Below are 14648 nucleotides of genomic sequence, written 5' to 3'. Positions count from 1 at the left end.
GTTGCAGTCTGGTTATCCTTTGCTTTACATCTAGTATCCACTTATGAGTGAGTACATACCAAGTTTGTCTTTCTGAGTTTGGGTTACCTCACTCAGGATGCAAACTTGTACAGCTGCTTTGGAAATCAATATGGTGCTTTCTTAGAATATTGGGAATCAATCTCCCCCAAGATCCAACTATACCACTCTTGAGCATATTCCCAAGGAATGGTCAATCATACCACAAGGTCATATGCTCAACTATGTTCATAGCAGCACTATGGAAACAAACTAGATGCCTCTCAACTGAAGAATGGAAAAATAAAATGTGAGAAAAACAATGACATCATGAGGTTTGCAGGCAAATGGATGGATCTATTAATTTTTTTTGTTGAGAGACTTATGTATTGGGGAAAGTAGAGTTTTGAAATTGCCTACAATTATTAGGTTTGTGTTAATCTGTGTCTTTAATTCCATTAGAATGTTGTTTATAAAAGTGAGTACACAGAGTTTGGTCCATGTATGTTTAGTATTGTAATATTTTCATTATTAATTAACCTTGGTTAGAATATTTGTCTCTTATTGTTTCATTGTTGGCTATGAATTTTTAAGGCTGTTTATGCCATAGAAAAATTTTTTTCTCCTTGGAGAAAAGGAAGATAGTTTTGCTGGGCATATATAACTTTTTCCCCAGAGAAACAGGAGATAGTTTTGCTGGATATAGTAGTCTAGGTTAGCAGTAATAGTCTTTGAGAATTTGGAGTGTACTGCTCCAGAATCTTGAGCTTTCAGGGTTTCCATTGAGAAATGAGCTGTTATTCTGATGGGTTTCCCCTTACATATGACTTGCCTTTTTTATCTTATAGCTTTTATTACTCTTTTTTTGTTCAGTGTATTAGTGTTTTAACCATAATATGCTATTGGGTATTTTCTTTCTGATCCTGTCTAGTTGAGAGTCTGTGTACTATATATATATATGTATGTGTACATCTTTCATTAGTTTAAGGAAGTTATTTTTCTATACTCTTGTTAAAGAGCTGGTCAATGCCATTGACCTGGGATTCTTCTCCCTCATCTATGCCTATTAGAAGATTTTGTCTTTTGACCAAATGTGACCCACACTTCCTGCATGTTCCTCTCCTGTGCTTTAAATTTTCTAGTATTCTTTCTTATTTCATCTAGGTTCTCTACTTCATTTTTGAGTCTTGTGTTCTATCTTTTGCTTGTTTCATTCTACTTGTAAGACTTTCCCCTGAGTTTTCTAGTTGGGATATTAAGTTTTTCAATTCCATCTTCATTTTAACTTGTGTTTTCTTCAATATTTCTATCTCATTTTTGGATTTTTCAAATCCTGAATTATCTCTATCATTTCATTAAACTATGTATTTATATTTTCTTGGACATCACTCAAGCATTTATTGTTATCTTCTTGGAGTTCAAGAAAGTATTGTTCTTTAAATTCTTTGAATTGTATGATAAAGGTTATGACTATTCTTATAAATTCTGTGTCCTGGGGTTTATCTAGGTAATTCTCATTAGGAAACACTTCGATGGGACTAGTGGGTTTGAAAGGAGACTTGTTGTCTTGGCCCTTCATGCTGTTTTGAATTGCAGTTTTATTGAGCATGTGGACTTCTTTCTTTTGTTGTGTGTCTGATGTGATAATCTGGCCTTCCTTAGATTAGGCCAGTTCAGGAGATTTGTGATCTGAGCTAGGTAAAGCTATTAGATGAAATGTTAATTGGGCAAGGAAAGATGATTCTCAACTATGGGTCTGGAAGTAAGCCTATGTTAAAGAGATTGGTAGCGATCAGAGAGAAAAATGGGAAAGAAAAGGAGTGTCTCACCTATCAAAGATAGTTGTCAAAGAAAGAATATTCAAAGACCACAGATCTTGAGCTAGGCTTGTGAATGTAGAGATGGCTGTAAGCTGGAGAAGGGGGTACTGCAAGGAGATGTAAGGGCTATTGGTGGAAGTATTAAGGCAATTCCATGTAGTCAAAAGGGAAGTTTATTTTGTGGGGTAACTTACAAGTGAAGGGATGGGTTACAGGGTCTGGGAGAGATGTAGTGCAGTCCAACAGTGTTCTCTGGAGAACTTTGCTTGGTCTACCTTCAGCATCCAGAATCCAGGAACCAAGAGAGCCAGCACATCTGGATCACAAGTCTTAAGGGCTCCTGTCTTGGCCCCACCTCATAGGTATGACAGTTATGGGAAGTCTCAATGGGGGTAGTACTTCCAGGTCAAAGCTGGAACAGCTACCCACTACAAGGGGTAGAAGCAGATTCCCCAGCAAAGGTGTTTCAGGAACAAAAAGAGTTCATGAGCCATGGTCTGAACTAGGTTTTGTGGTTTAACAGATGTTGGCAAATTGAGGAAAGAGAAGGCAAAAAGAAGAAGCAACTTGAATAAGGAGGGTTTAGACTGGATCTAGGCTTTTAGGTTAGCACATGACAGCAAGCTGGAGAAAGTGATAGCAAAGGGAAGAAGCAAGTAAATATGTAAATACTCAGGAATGGTGGCTCATTAACAAAGAAGGTTTGCATGCCACAGGACTGGAGCTAGGCTCCTGTCAGTTTGCAGAGGTTGAACTTCTTTATGAGTCTTAAAAATACTTTGTGTATATGATGGAGCTGGAGAGATGGTTCACCAGCCAAGAGCACTGACGGTTCAATCATGAGGATGAAAGTTCAGATCCCAGTACCCATGCCAGTAGTCTCACTACTGTCTGTAACTCAAGCTCCAAGGGATCTAATGCCTCTTCTATCCTCTCTGGAAGCCTAGACACACATGGATGTCCATACAAATGCAGAGGCACACAGATGCACAAGTAAATGAAAATAATTTTCAAACTTTTCAAAGAATTCTTTGTGTGTTTGAGATATGAGTCTATTATCAGATATGTGTATTGCAAAATTTGTCCCAATCTATGACTTGTCTATTAATTCAATTAACAATGTCATGAAACAGAAACTTAATTCCAATGAAATTAAGTATCTTGCTCATAGACCTGTTGTTAGCTGTCCATCTGTAAATGAAAAGCTGTCTAGAGTTTCTTTGAAAAGATCTAACTGTGGCATTTCACATCTAGATTTATGGTCCATTTGACTAAATTTTAAGAAGTTTTAAGTTCTTTATCTAAGTCATTTCTTTGCTTCTGCATATCCTAGTCTTCCTGCCATGTGTTAATCTCTTCAATTTCCTTTGCTTCTTTCTGAGAGACTAGTGTCTGTATTTGTGTGAGTTTAATTCTAGATTTTCTGTTCAATTCCCTTAATGTCTGCTCTTTCCCCAAAAACGCACAGTCTGAATGACTGCAGCTATATGGTAAGTCCTGAAAATGGGAGTAACAGTTCTATGAATTTATAAAACAAGTTTTTATAAATTTGTAGAATTACTATAATATTATAGTATTTTGGTATGATATTATATTAACCATTCTCATCTTTTGCTGTCCATGTAACATTTATAACTAAATTTTGAATATTGATAAAAATTACTTTTTAGGATTTTAATTAGAATTGTATTAAATATCAAACTTTCAAACCCTCCCTCTCTCCCATATTTTTCTTACTATATAGCCAAGGTCAACCTCAGAATCAGATTCCTCTGCCTTCTTCTTTTTTCTTGATGGTATATGATAGATGCTATGGTTTTAATTTGAAATCTAGGACTGGAAAGATAGCTCAGCAGTTAAAAGCATTTGTGTTTCTTACAGAGGACTCAGGTTTGATTTGCAGCACCCACATGGTGGCTCATAGCCGTCTGTAACTCCAGTCCCAGAGGACTTGACATCCTCTTCTGCCTCTGCTAGCACCAGGCATGTACTTACAAACATGCAGCCAAAACAATAATACACATAATAAATCTAATATTTTCATTTAAATTAGAAGTCTAAATATTCATGGTTAAAATATAGGAAATTATTGACAAAGAACAAAAGGAAGGAAGGAAAAGATAGGTAAAGAATGAAGGAGAGAGAGAAGGAAAATTCTTCTGGTTTTTTTTCCCTGCTGGAAACTTTTTTTAGATTTATATCATTTAGCTAATGTGTACACATTTTGCTTGCACAAATGTATGTGTACTGTGCACACAGTACCTGTGTTGAGTCCCCAGGACTGAAGCGACAAATGGTTGTAACCACCATGTGGCTTTTGGGAACCAGACCTGGGTCCTATGAAGAACAGCAAAAGCTCTTGACCACTGACCCATCTCTCCAGGCTTTCTGCTGAGAATTTTATAGAAAAATGGTAAATATTAAAGTATAGCTTTGTGTACCACATATTCTTAATGAACTTTTTATAAAATGCTGTGTTTTAATTGTAACTGAAGTTTGGAAAATGTGTTCTCAAGCCATGTCATATTTTTAAAACTCAGATGAAACATTGTTAATTATGGTCACATAACAGTGAACATTAACTGTTTTCTTTTATATGAAATCTTCTATTTTATCTGCAGGTTTATATGCACAATTTTCAGGTGCAGATATAGAAAAGACTGTGGTGAGACCTGGCTACAGCAGCTTCATGATCACAGAAATTATAGATATAAAGAATGTATTATCCATGGCTACTATGCCTGATAAAATAAAATCACCTTTGAAATTCCCAGAAAAATCTTGGTTCTTATTCAGCCTTGGCTCAACAAAAGGACGGAATTGGACCATAAATTTAAAACCATGTAATTATTGGGTTCAACAAGATGAGCGTGAAATTGTATCCCTCAATGCTGTGAAGTATCTTGATGTGGGCAACAAAGAGAATTATGAACTTAAGTTGATCCCTAATACAAGAGGTAAATTCTCTTTTATAGGAAAAGAAAAAAGGAGTTATTTCTTTTCTTAAGTATAAAATATAACTCTTTGATATTCAGTTTGGCTTCTGTGATTGCTGGGATTCCTGTACTAACAGAGTTAATTCTAATTATGGCTAATGACTACATTCTAGGCTCTGTATTAAATGTTTTATAGAAATGTTTAATGTTTGCAATCACTCTAAAAGTCTAGATAATAATTTTATAAACGAGGAAATGAAGGTAAATTGTAGCATAGATTTTTGTTGCTGTTGTCCTTCTAAATGAAACCCTTTTAATTTCTTTGTTATGGCAATATTTCTCTTACGTATTTTTAAATAGATTTATTTTTATTTTGTGTCTATAAGTGTCTGCAATAACTGCCCCATGTGTCTGTGCATGGAGGCTAGAAGAGGGTATCAAATCCCCTGGAACACAGTGACACATGTGTAAGACACCATGTGAGTGCTGGGAATCAAACCAAGTTCCTCTATAAAAACATCAAATGCCCTTAACCACTGAGCCATCTCTCTAGCCCCTATTTCAGGTATTGAATTCAAGCCAAATGGATTTTACATAAAGTACTATACTATATCTTATATTTCAGCATATATATTATAAAAACATGTGAAGCTAGGCTGGCAGGATGTCTCAGCAAATTAGGGCACTTTTTTGGTTTTATAAAATGCAGTTTTATTTTATGTTACTCTGCTGTTACATAGGGCATAACATTTTCACAAGGCTGTTTTGGGACTACAGTCAATGATTAGCAAACACACAGCTCTCTGAAGAACAATCACTGGACAAATTGGACACTCTCTCACATGTGCATGAATATGCATGGAAAAGTACTGAACTTTAGACTTGGACTTGTGTACTTATTTCACCTGTCTAGTGGATTAAGAAAGGACATGCATTTTAATCTGCCCAAAGCAATGCTTACATTCTGGCAGCAACATGCTACTTCTATTACAAGGTAAAGTGAATACCAGAGCTACAAAGGCAGGAAGTGTAAGTGAATTTCTATTGGGAAGGAAGCTGTCGATTCAAACAACAGCAAATGAATAATGCATAAAGGAAACTCCCTGTTGTCACAGACATGACCTCAAGAATATGTGACATAGGAGACATTTCCATCTGTGACTTCAAGACTGGATGCATTAAGACCTTTTCCCATTCAATCTAACATTTCTGGATTTCTACTAAAAAGGAGTATGCAGGAAGAGTATGGAAAGGTTGCTTCTGCAAGAAATCCCCAAAGAAGGGTCAGAGAGGGAATGCAGAAATCAGGAAGTTATTATTACAATGACTTTCAATTGTAATGCACTACATTTCCACATCCTCCCAGTAATACAAACACGGCCACTTGCAGAACTGGCTCAGATGCCTTAAATACCAAACACACTGTCAGTCCTCTGCACAAGTGTCTGGAACTTACTCGTGTGTGTGTGTGTGTGTGTGTGTGTGTGTGTGTGTGTGTGTGTGTGTGTGGTGAGAAATAAAACTATTGATACTTTTCTACAGCAGTAACTGCACACCAGGAAGGCTGAGCAGCACAGATCAAGGGATGGAGTTTTCCCAAAGCTGCAGTGTGAAAAAAACTATAAACAGTTGATCCCATACACATGAATGGGCTTCCTTGCTAGAGGAAATCCAAGTGGAATAAGGAATGGAGATGTAAAAAGGTTTTCTTGAGGGGACAGAGGATGACACCCGGGATGCCTTTAGTTGTTGGCCCCATCAGCTGCATCACATTCTTCTCCTGTCCTAAGTTGTCTCTAAGCAACACCGTGATGAGGATGCTGTCTCTGTAGGAGTCTTCATTCAGTGTATCAAGCTCTGCAATAGCCTCATCAAAAGCCATTTTAGCTAATGCGCAGGCAAGCTCTGGATTATTAAGGATCTCATAGTAAAATACAAAAGAGTTAAGAGCCAGCCCCAGGAGGATTGGACGTGTATGCTGCTTCTCTTTCTTGCTTATATCAAATGCCTCTTGGTAAGCCCCTTGAGAATTATCTATCATTTGTTTTCAATCGTTGCCACATACTACTTCAGCAAGATACTGGAAATAATCTCCCTTCATCTTCAGATAGAAGACCTGACTCTCTGGATTAGTTGCATTGGCTATTAAATACTTATCCAACAATTCCAGGACCGTGATGCAGATGGACCTCAGCTCTGACTCCATTTTCTCTCAATAGTCCTTGATCAGCTGCAACTTCTTGTCGAAGGTGTGGGTCTTTTGCTCGATGCTCAAGATGACCCTCCAGACAGACCTGCAGCAACAGACCACATTCTTGTAGGCCATCGACAGCAGGTTGGGTTCATCATTGGACAGCTTGGCGCCCTGCTCTGTCACGGCTTTCATGCAGGTGGCCATGTCATTGTAGTGCACGGCCTACTCAGCCAGCTTGGCTTTCTGGATCAGCTTGGTCTTCTCCATGGCAAGTGAAGGCTAGCATCAAGCCAGATCCAGAGTCCCCCTTCTAGTCTCTGTGGCCAAGATGCGAGTCCCAAACTAGGGCAATTTCCACTAAGACTGTTACCTCAGAACCAACACAGTAAAGGGAGAGAAGGAAGAACCAAGTCCCACAGGTGGTCCTCCAACCTTCCAAAAGACAACCATCTCATGCACATATCCACATTAATATGCAAGACACACTCACTCACACACATATTACTAAATAAGTAAATAAATAAACAAAAATACAATAATAATGAAAAATCTGTTATTCCTTGGTCTCTCTTTCTGTTCTTGATCCAGCTGGGATCTCCTGCTCCCTCAAACCTTGCCCTTCATTACTCCCACTGTCGTCCAGGTTGTTCATGTAGATCTCATCCATTTCTCTGTCATTGGGCGATCCCTGTGTCTTTCCTAGGGTCCCGTTTTCTAGGTAGCCTCCCTGGAGTTGTGTAGCAGTCTAGTCATCTTTGTTTTACATCTAGTATCCTACTATGAGTGAGTACATACCATGTTTGTCTTTCTGAGTCTGGGTTACCTCACTCAGGATGATTTTTTCTAGATCCATCCATTTGCCTGCAAACTTCATGATGTCATTGTTTTTCTCTGCTGAGTAGTACTCCATTGTGTATATGTACCATATTTTCTTTATCCATTTTTCAGTTGAAGAGCATCTAGGTTGTTTCCAGGTTCGGGCTATTACAAACAATGCTGATATGCACATAGCTGAGCAAATGCCCTTGTTGTGTGATAAATGATGACATGAGAACAGGAATAGGCAGAGTGCTGGAGAGGTCCCCAGAAATCCACAATGATACATCCTCTGTAGACTGCTGGTAGTGGTTGAGGGAGGGCCTGATCTGACCTAGTCTGGTGATCAGATGGCCAAACACCCTAACGGTCGTGCTGGAACTCTCATCCAATAACTGATGGAAGTGGATGCAGAGATCCTCAGCCAGGCCCCAGTGGAGCTCCAGGAGTCCAATTGTCTAGAAAGAGGACAGACTGTAAGAGTGTGAATTGTTGAGACCAAGATTGGAAAAGCACAGGGACAAATAGCCAAACGAATGGAAGCACATGAATTATGAACCAAAGGCTGTGGAGCCCCCAGCTGGAGCAGGCCCTCAGGATAAGTGAGACAATTGAATAGCTTGAACTGTTTGGGAGGCGCCCAGGCAGTGGGACTCGGACCTGTCCTTAGTGCATGAGCTGGCTGTTTGGAACCTTGGGCTTACACATGGACACTTTGCTCAGCCTGGAAGGAGGGGACAGGACCTGCCTGTACTGAATCCACCAGGTTTAAATGAATCCCCAGGGGGAGTCTTGGCCCTGGAGGAGATGGGAATGGAGGGGAGGGGCTGGGGGGAAGGTTGGGGCGGGGACAGGACGGGAGGGGGGTGGGGGGGACAGGGGAAACCCATGGCTGATGTGTAAAATAAATTAAAACACAAATATAATAAATTTAAAAAAAAAAAAAGAAAAATCTGAGGGTTAATGAGAAGGCTCAGTGGATATGAGCACTTGCCATGCAACTCAGACAACCCAAGTTTGACCTCTGGATCCCACAATGGGAAGAGAGAATTGACTCCCAAAAGTGGCCCTTTGACCTGCACGTGCCCACCATGGCATCCAAGAACACACACACACACACACACACACACACACACACACACACACACACCATACACACACAATAATAATGAATTAGTAAAAATAACAATACAAGAACTTTTAAGAATGTAAAGAATGCAAAAACCAAAACTTTCAGAGCTAAAGTTTCTCTCTAGTAATAGGGTTTGTTGAATCATTACAGATACTAGCCAGCACAGAACCAAGTCCTGAGACTACCAGCAGCAGCAGGGCTAGGTAGCAATTGGAGAAAGGAAAGATAAGCTCTGTACATTGAAATGACGTAGATTATAGCTCAGAGCAGTGAGAGAACGCAAACCAGGGCAGTTTTGAAGCAGATGGATCATCAACAAGCAGGACAGAGTTGCACCTGCTGGGAACCATTATGATTTAACTAAGGTTTCAGTGTATACGCATGTATTGTCATTGTGAAAGAGTCACCAGTGTTCAGGAGACAAGTGGGGGTAGGTAAGAATCAGGTTTATTATGTACCCCAAAGAAGGTAGAACTAGTTCCTTAAAGCTGTCATCCCTGCTCAGAGCTTGTAATGGTTTCTGTTGTCAACTGGACAAATAAGATTCACCTGGGGAAAAGGGCCTCCGAGCATGCATCTTAATTAATGTGGGAAGACCCATCTTAATTGTAGGTGGGCCCATTCACCTGGACTGTGGGAAGTGGAGCAAGCAAGCTGAGTGTACTGGCGTGCATTAGTGTACTGCTTTCTGCTTCTTGGCTGTGGATGAAATGCCCAGCTGCTTCAACTTGACTTCTCTGCCAGGATGGCTGTACCTTGAGCTGTGGGCTGAAATAAACTCTTCTTTTTGTATGCTGCTCTTGTCAGAGTTTCTATCATAACAAGGAAGAGCTAAGACAGGGCTAAAGGATGATTATATGGGCAGAGTCAGTGAGGCTGCAGGCTGGACAGAGCTTGGTAAGGAAGAGTCTGTGTCTTCTCTAGAACATCATAATGGATTTTGACCTCATACTAGTTTGCTAAGGGCTAGAAGTCTAAATATGACTAAAGAGATGAATACTAGAGAAATCAGAAGAGAGATGTGCTGTCAAGGTTGCACATTGAGAAGAAAATAAAGACTCCTAGGTCTGTCTTTGAGTACTGACATGCTTCAGGTTTCTATAGAGGATGAGTTGGAGCAGTAGAAATAATCTAACAATTTCAGTCAAGGTGTGGTCTGGTTGCTTATCCTCAGTTCTGGGCCTACATGTTCCTTCAGAGTTCATACTTCTGCCAAAGCTGTAAGAGACAAGCCAGTTCCTATGAAATAATAGCTCCTGCTTGTGTGCACAGCTCCTGTTATTCCCAGTAATGTCAGGTTTAGGACAATGATTGGGAATGGAGTTCTGGACAGAACATGGAAAGGCTCAGGGAAAAATGCTTCAGTTACTCTTACTTCATCTTGAAAGGGCCTGAGACAGATTAGGTGCTGTGGGGTTTCAGGCCTCCTGCCTCATAATAACAGGCCCTGGAGATGCAGTGAAACTCTGGCAAAGTCGGTTGCCAACCCAAAGTGTCAGGTGCCCCACTGAGTGTGAAACATCCATTCCATCCCTGAGTGCAAGTCCATTCCCACTCTTTCCCATTGGTTGGATATTGCAGAAGGTAAAGACTTTCCCATCTGACATCTCAGCTTCATCATCCCTAGCACCCCCCCCATTCTCTCACGATTCTGAATTTATTCCCTAATCCTGTTTTGCAGATGTTCAGTCTTATAAATCAGCTATTGGGAAGTTGTCCTGTGATGTAACTGCCCCAGCATCTGGCCCCTACCCCTGGCCTCTTTTGATGCATGCACTTAGTCACATAGTAGGCTGTCTGGATTTTTATTTTATTAAGCTGCATTGTGTTTGTGTTTGTGAGTGTATATCATTCCACACATGGACTACAGTGCATGTGTAGACATCAGGAAACAAGTTTCCAGAGTAAGGTCTCTCCATCTATTCTATGGTTCCCTAGAATGGAACTCAGGTCATCTGAATTGTAAAGGGCAAGTACCTTTACCCCAACCCTGTATTTTCCCATTAGAGATAAACCTTGAAAGATGTTCACCAAGATGCAGACGAACAGATGTCAGCCTTTGGGATGGGAGACCTAGCATCTGATATTTCTCTGAATCCATAAGGCATCTGTGTATTGAAAATGGAACATATTTTATTTCTTATAATATTGCTAATTTGTTTAAGTACACTCTTTGAATAATTAATATCTTCATATAAAGTTAAACAGGAGTCTGGGGATGTCGGACTTTCTTTGGACTGCCAGCTTCCAAATAACGACTTGGAAACTTTTTAATAATTATGAAAGCTTGGTCTTAGCTTAGGCATGTTCCCAGCTAGCACATATAACTTAAATTAACTGATTTATATCAATCTACATAGTGTCATGTGGCTCATTACCTGTGTACCTATGTCCAAATCCCTCATGTCTGGCTAGCAAACTTTATGCACCTCAGATTCTGTCCCAGAGTTTCTCTCTCTCCCTAGAAGTCCTGCTTATCCTCTCCTCCTTGGCTATTGGCCATTCAGCTCTTTATTAAAATAACCAGATGCCTTAGGCAGACAAGGTAAAAAGTGACACATCTTTACATAGTGTGATTAAATAGCCTGCAACAGTCTGGCCCAAAGTAAAGGACAGATCTGAAATAAAGATGGGAATGCCAGGCTTTTGTCTTTTTAGTTTCCTGGTGGACCCTAGTGAAAGTTGATGCTTTTTAACAAAAGCAGTTTCTAGGTCCTGTTATCTGACATCAAGTCAGAGATGTCAAACTTTCTATCCCACTTGAGTCACTCTTCAGATGTCTACAAGTTCATGTGAAGACTCAATGCTTTTAGCAAGCTTTTAAGGCCCTACAAAGTAGCGTGCACAACTGTTAGAGCTCACATAGCAGAGGACTTATCCACATAAAAACAAATGTGAAGACACTAATGTATGGCATCCAAAATTCATAATATCTTAATTTCTATAGGGGACACTTATCTATTAAGAAGTAATGGGCCCAGAGTTTCCTTTGTCTTCTATCCCCTGGCTGTCACTAACTGCCTTGACTTTGATTCTGTGTGGGTACAAATCCAGTAAACAATGCCAGGAGATAACAGAATGAAGGAAAGGCTTTCTTCTTCCATCAAGAAAGAATACACTGAGAATAATTTCCAAAGCAATTTCTCCGGGGGGGGGGGGTCAAAAAGCTATACTCTTCTTTTCCTTTACTGAGAAAATGTATCCATACTTCCATGGGTGTGTTGTTAGATGGAAACATCCTTGAGTATGTTCAGTTCAAGTTCAAGGTCATGCATTGTTCAAAAGAGGGGGTGGCAGCTAGGAATTCCACAGGGCAGAAAATGTAGCATTGCAGTGAGCAAAGTTTATCCTAGGTTGCCTAAAAAGAGTGAGTCAGAGAGACTGGGATGTTTTCTGATGCCTAGGTTTCTCTGGAGGAGATTTTCCCAAACCAGTAAATATCACCTACAAGTCTCTGAAGGACTACTAGAGAGATGGCTCACATGGCTCTTTATAGAACTGAGTTCAGTTCCCAGCACACACAAAAACTTTACAGGGATATCAATAGTCATTTAAAGGGCATCAGACTCCTCAGCTCCAGAGTTGTATGTAATTGTACCTACAAATACCTGCCTAGTACCAAACATAACCAGAAGTACCCAAGTGACCTTGCTATCCATTTGGGAACCTGGATGAGAAGTGAGGAGTGGAGGGAAATCCATGTTCTGAGGGAAATATCTGTGAAGGTAAACTTTTCTAAGAACTATTAAATTGCCCATTATTATTGAGTTGTTTCTACAATTTTCATTATGTAATGTTAGCTATTGGCACTGTTTCCTTAGGTATGAAACTACTTCAAGTCCCACCAGTCATTGTGGCTGTTGGAAACCCAGCCTTACTGGAAGTTAAGATGGAAGGCTATTTTGATGTCACTGATAGTTACCATGTGAATGCTCATGTAGCTAGCAAATTTTTCCATAAAGTAAGAGGTTTTTTTATTAAAAAATAATCTATTAAAAATAGAAAATATAGACTTAGTAGCTATAAAAGATAAACGTATTCCTTCCATCAAGGGTATAAAGTACACTTAACATGTATAATATTTTATAAGTCAGGGTAGAGGTTTGATAATAGTTAGACATATGAGTTCTCATCAGGAGTGTTGTACACCTTTAATTTCAGCACTCTGGGGACAGGAGCAGGCAGTGATATCTGAGAGATTAAAGCCAGCCTGGTCTATATAGTTAGTTGCAGACCAATCAGGGATATGTAGTAAGAGAATCTTAAAAGAATAAAAATTAAAAAGCTTTATGTTTTTACATTTTTAAAACTTTTTTCTATTTTATCTTTTGTGTTCTCTTCATTGTTAATCATAATTTCTCTCTTGCTCTTTTCTGTCCCTCCAGTTCATTTTCTTTTTCTTTTTCTTCTTCTTTTTATTTCTTTTTCCTGTCCCCTGCCCCTTCCTGTTTCCATAATTTATTTTAAATGTTTTGAACCTCAAACCACACTCCACATTATTTTGGGCCATTTTATTTTATATGGTTATTAATAGCATAGTACTTGGCTTTAATATGTATTATTATATTCCTATAACTGATTTGGTTTGGTCATGATACTCATATGTCAGTTTATTTCCCTCCCTAAGTGCTGCTAGGGTTTAACTACCAACTTGGCATAATCTACAATCACCTGGGAAAGGTGTCTCAATGATCTTGTTTAGCACATGTTGGCCTATGTGCATACCTAAGAAACATTTTGTTAACAGAGGTGGCAATACCCACCCTGGATATTAGAAAACAAAGAAACAATATTAACAATAATCAAGACAAAAACACGTGGGTTTAGGAATGTGGCTCATTTGGTAAAGTGCTTGACTGGTATGCATGAATCCTGGGGTTACATATACGAGGTACATTACTGCATACTTATAGTCCCAGCACTTAGAAGGTGGAGGCAGGAGATAGGAATCAACTCAGGCAAGTTGTCCTCTGATATGTACAACACACACACACACACACACACACACACACACACACACATACACACACACACACTTACACACATAAATGTAGAAAAAACTAACAATAAAGCATGAGACTACCTCAGTCTGTGTAAAGGGTTTTAAATAGCTCATTTAATGTTGTTTTGCATATACTACTTGTTGATATTTGTTATTTTCCTTTGGCTGACTTGCTCTATGCTTAATAAACTCATTCATTCAAAACCAAAAACACAATTATCATAGATCATTCTCTGGTTCATTACAAACAATGTATTGGGGTGTTCCCAGGATTCCAACCTTCATTCCTTGATGTTTCCAGGGTTCCACTTCACTAGCAGTGATTATGTGGGAAGGCTCAACTTCATGCTCTGTAACTACAATGCTGCCCATCATGAAGAGCAGTTGCAGCTACCTCAAGACTCTACACCACATTCCTGGCAGACAAATACCACCTGCAGACTGGATTAGTGGAGTTCACAAGGACAGTCAGGGTTTCAATATGATCAAAACTCTGCCGGTAAGAAATCTAGCTGTAGCACCTTTAAGAGAACAAGTGATGTATTTTTCCTGTGTGCTCCCGTGGCCAGTCTGTGTTAGCATTTCTGCTCTGAGGTGCTCTAGCACTGCCATCATTTTCAAACTGTGGGTCATTTTGAAACATGATGGTGAGGATCCGTTTGTGAACTGTGAAAACCTTCTGGACTAACTGTGTTTCTTCTAACCCCTCTCATCACCATTAGCATCATCATATGATGATGGAATAATCTCG

At 39.5% G+C, this 14648-nt stretch overlaps 1 protein-coding gene and 1 pseudogene across 1 annotated transcript in view; one reads left to right on the top strand and one right to left on the bottom strand.

The window, feature by feature from the left end:
- LOC118595286 (cation channel sperm-associated protein subunit beta-like) overlaps nucleotides 1-14648 on the top strand; it is a 139116-nt gene that overhangs the window by 101642 nt on the left and 22826 nt on the right. The window contains exons 10-12 of the mRNA XM_036205647.1: nucleotides 4439-4774; nucleotides 12717-12856; nucleotides 14199-14396. Coding sequence (XP_036061540.1) covers nucleotides 4439-4774; nucleotides 12717-12856; nucleotides 14199-14396 — 674 coding nt within the window. The remainder of the gene's footprint in view (nucleotides 1-4438; nucleotides 4775-12716; nucleotides 12857-14198; nucleotides 14397-14648) is intronic.
- Nucleotides 6496-7214, bottom strand: LOC118595688 (annotated as a pseudogene).

This window comes from Onychomys torridus, chromosome 14, assembly GCF_903995425.1.
Source record: "Onychomys torridus chromosome 14, mOncTor1.1, whole genome shotgun sequence".
Taxonomy (NCBI): Eukaryota; Metazoa; Chordata; class Mammalia; order Rodentia; family Cricetidae; genus Onychomys; species Onychomys torridus.
This window is presented reverse-complemented; position numbering and strand designations above follow the sequence as displayed.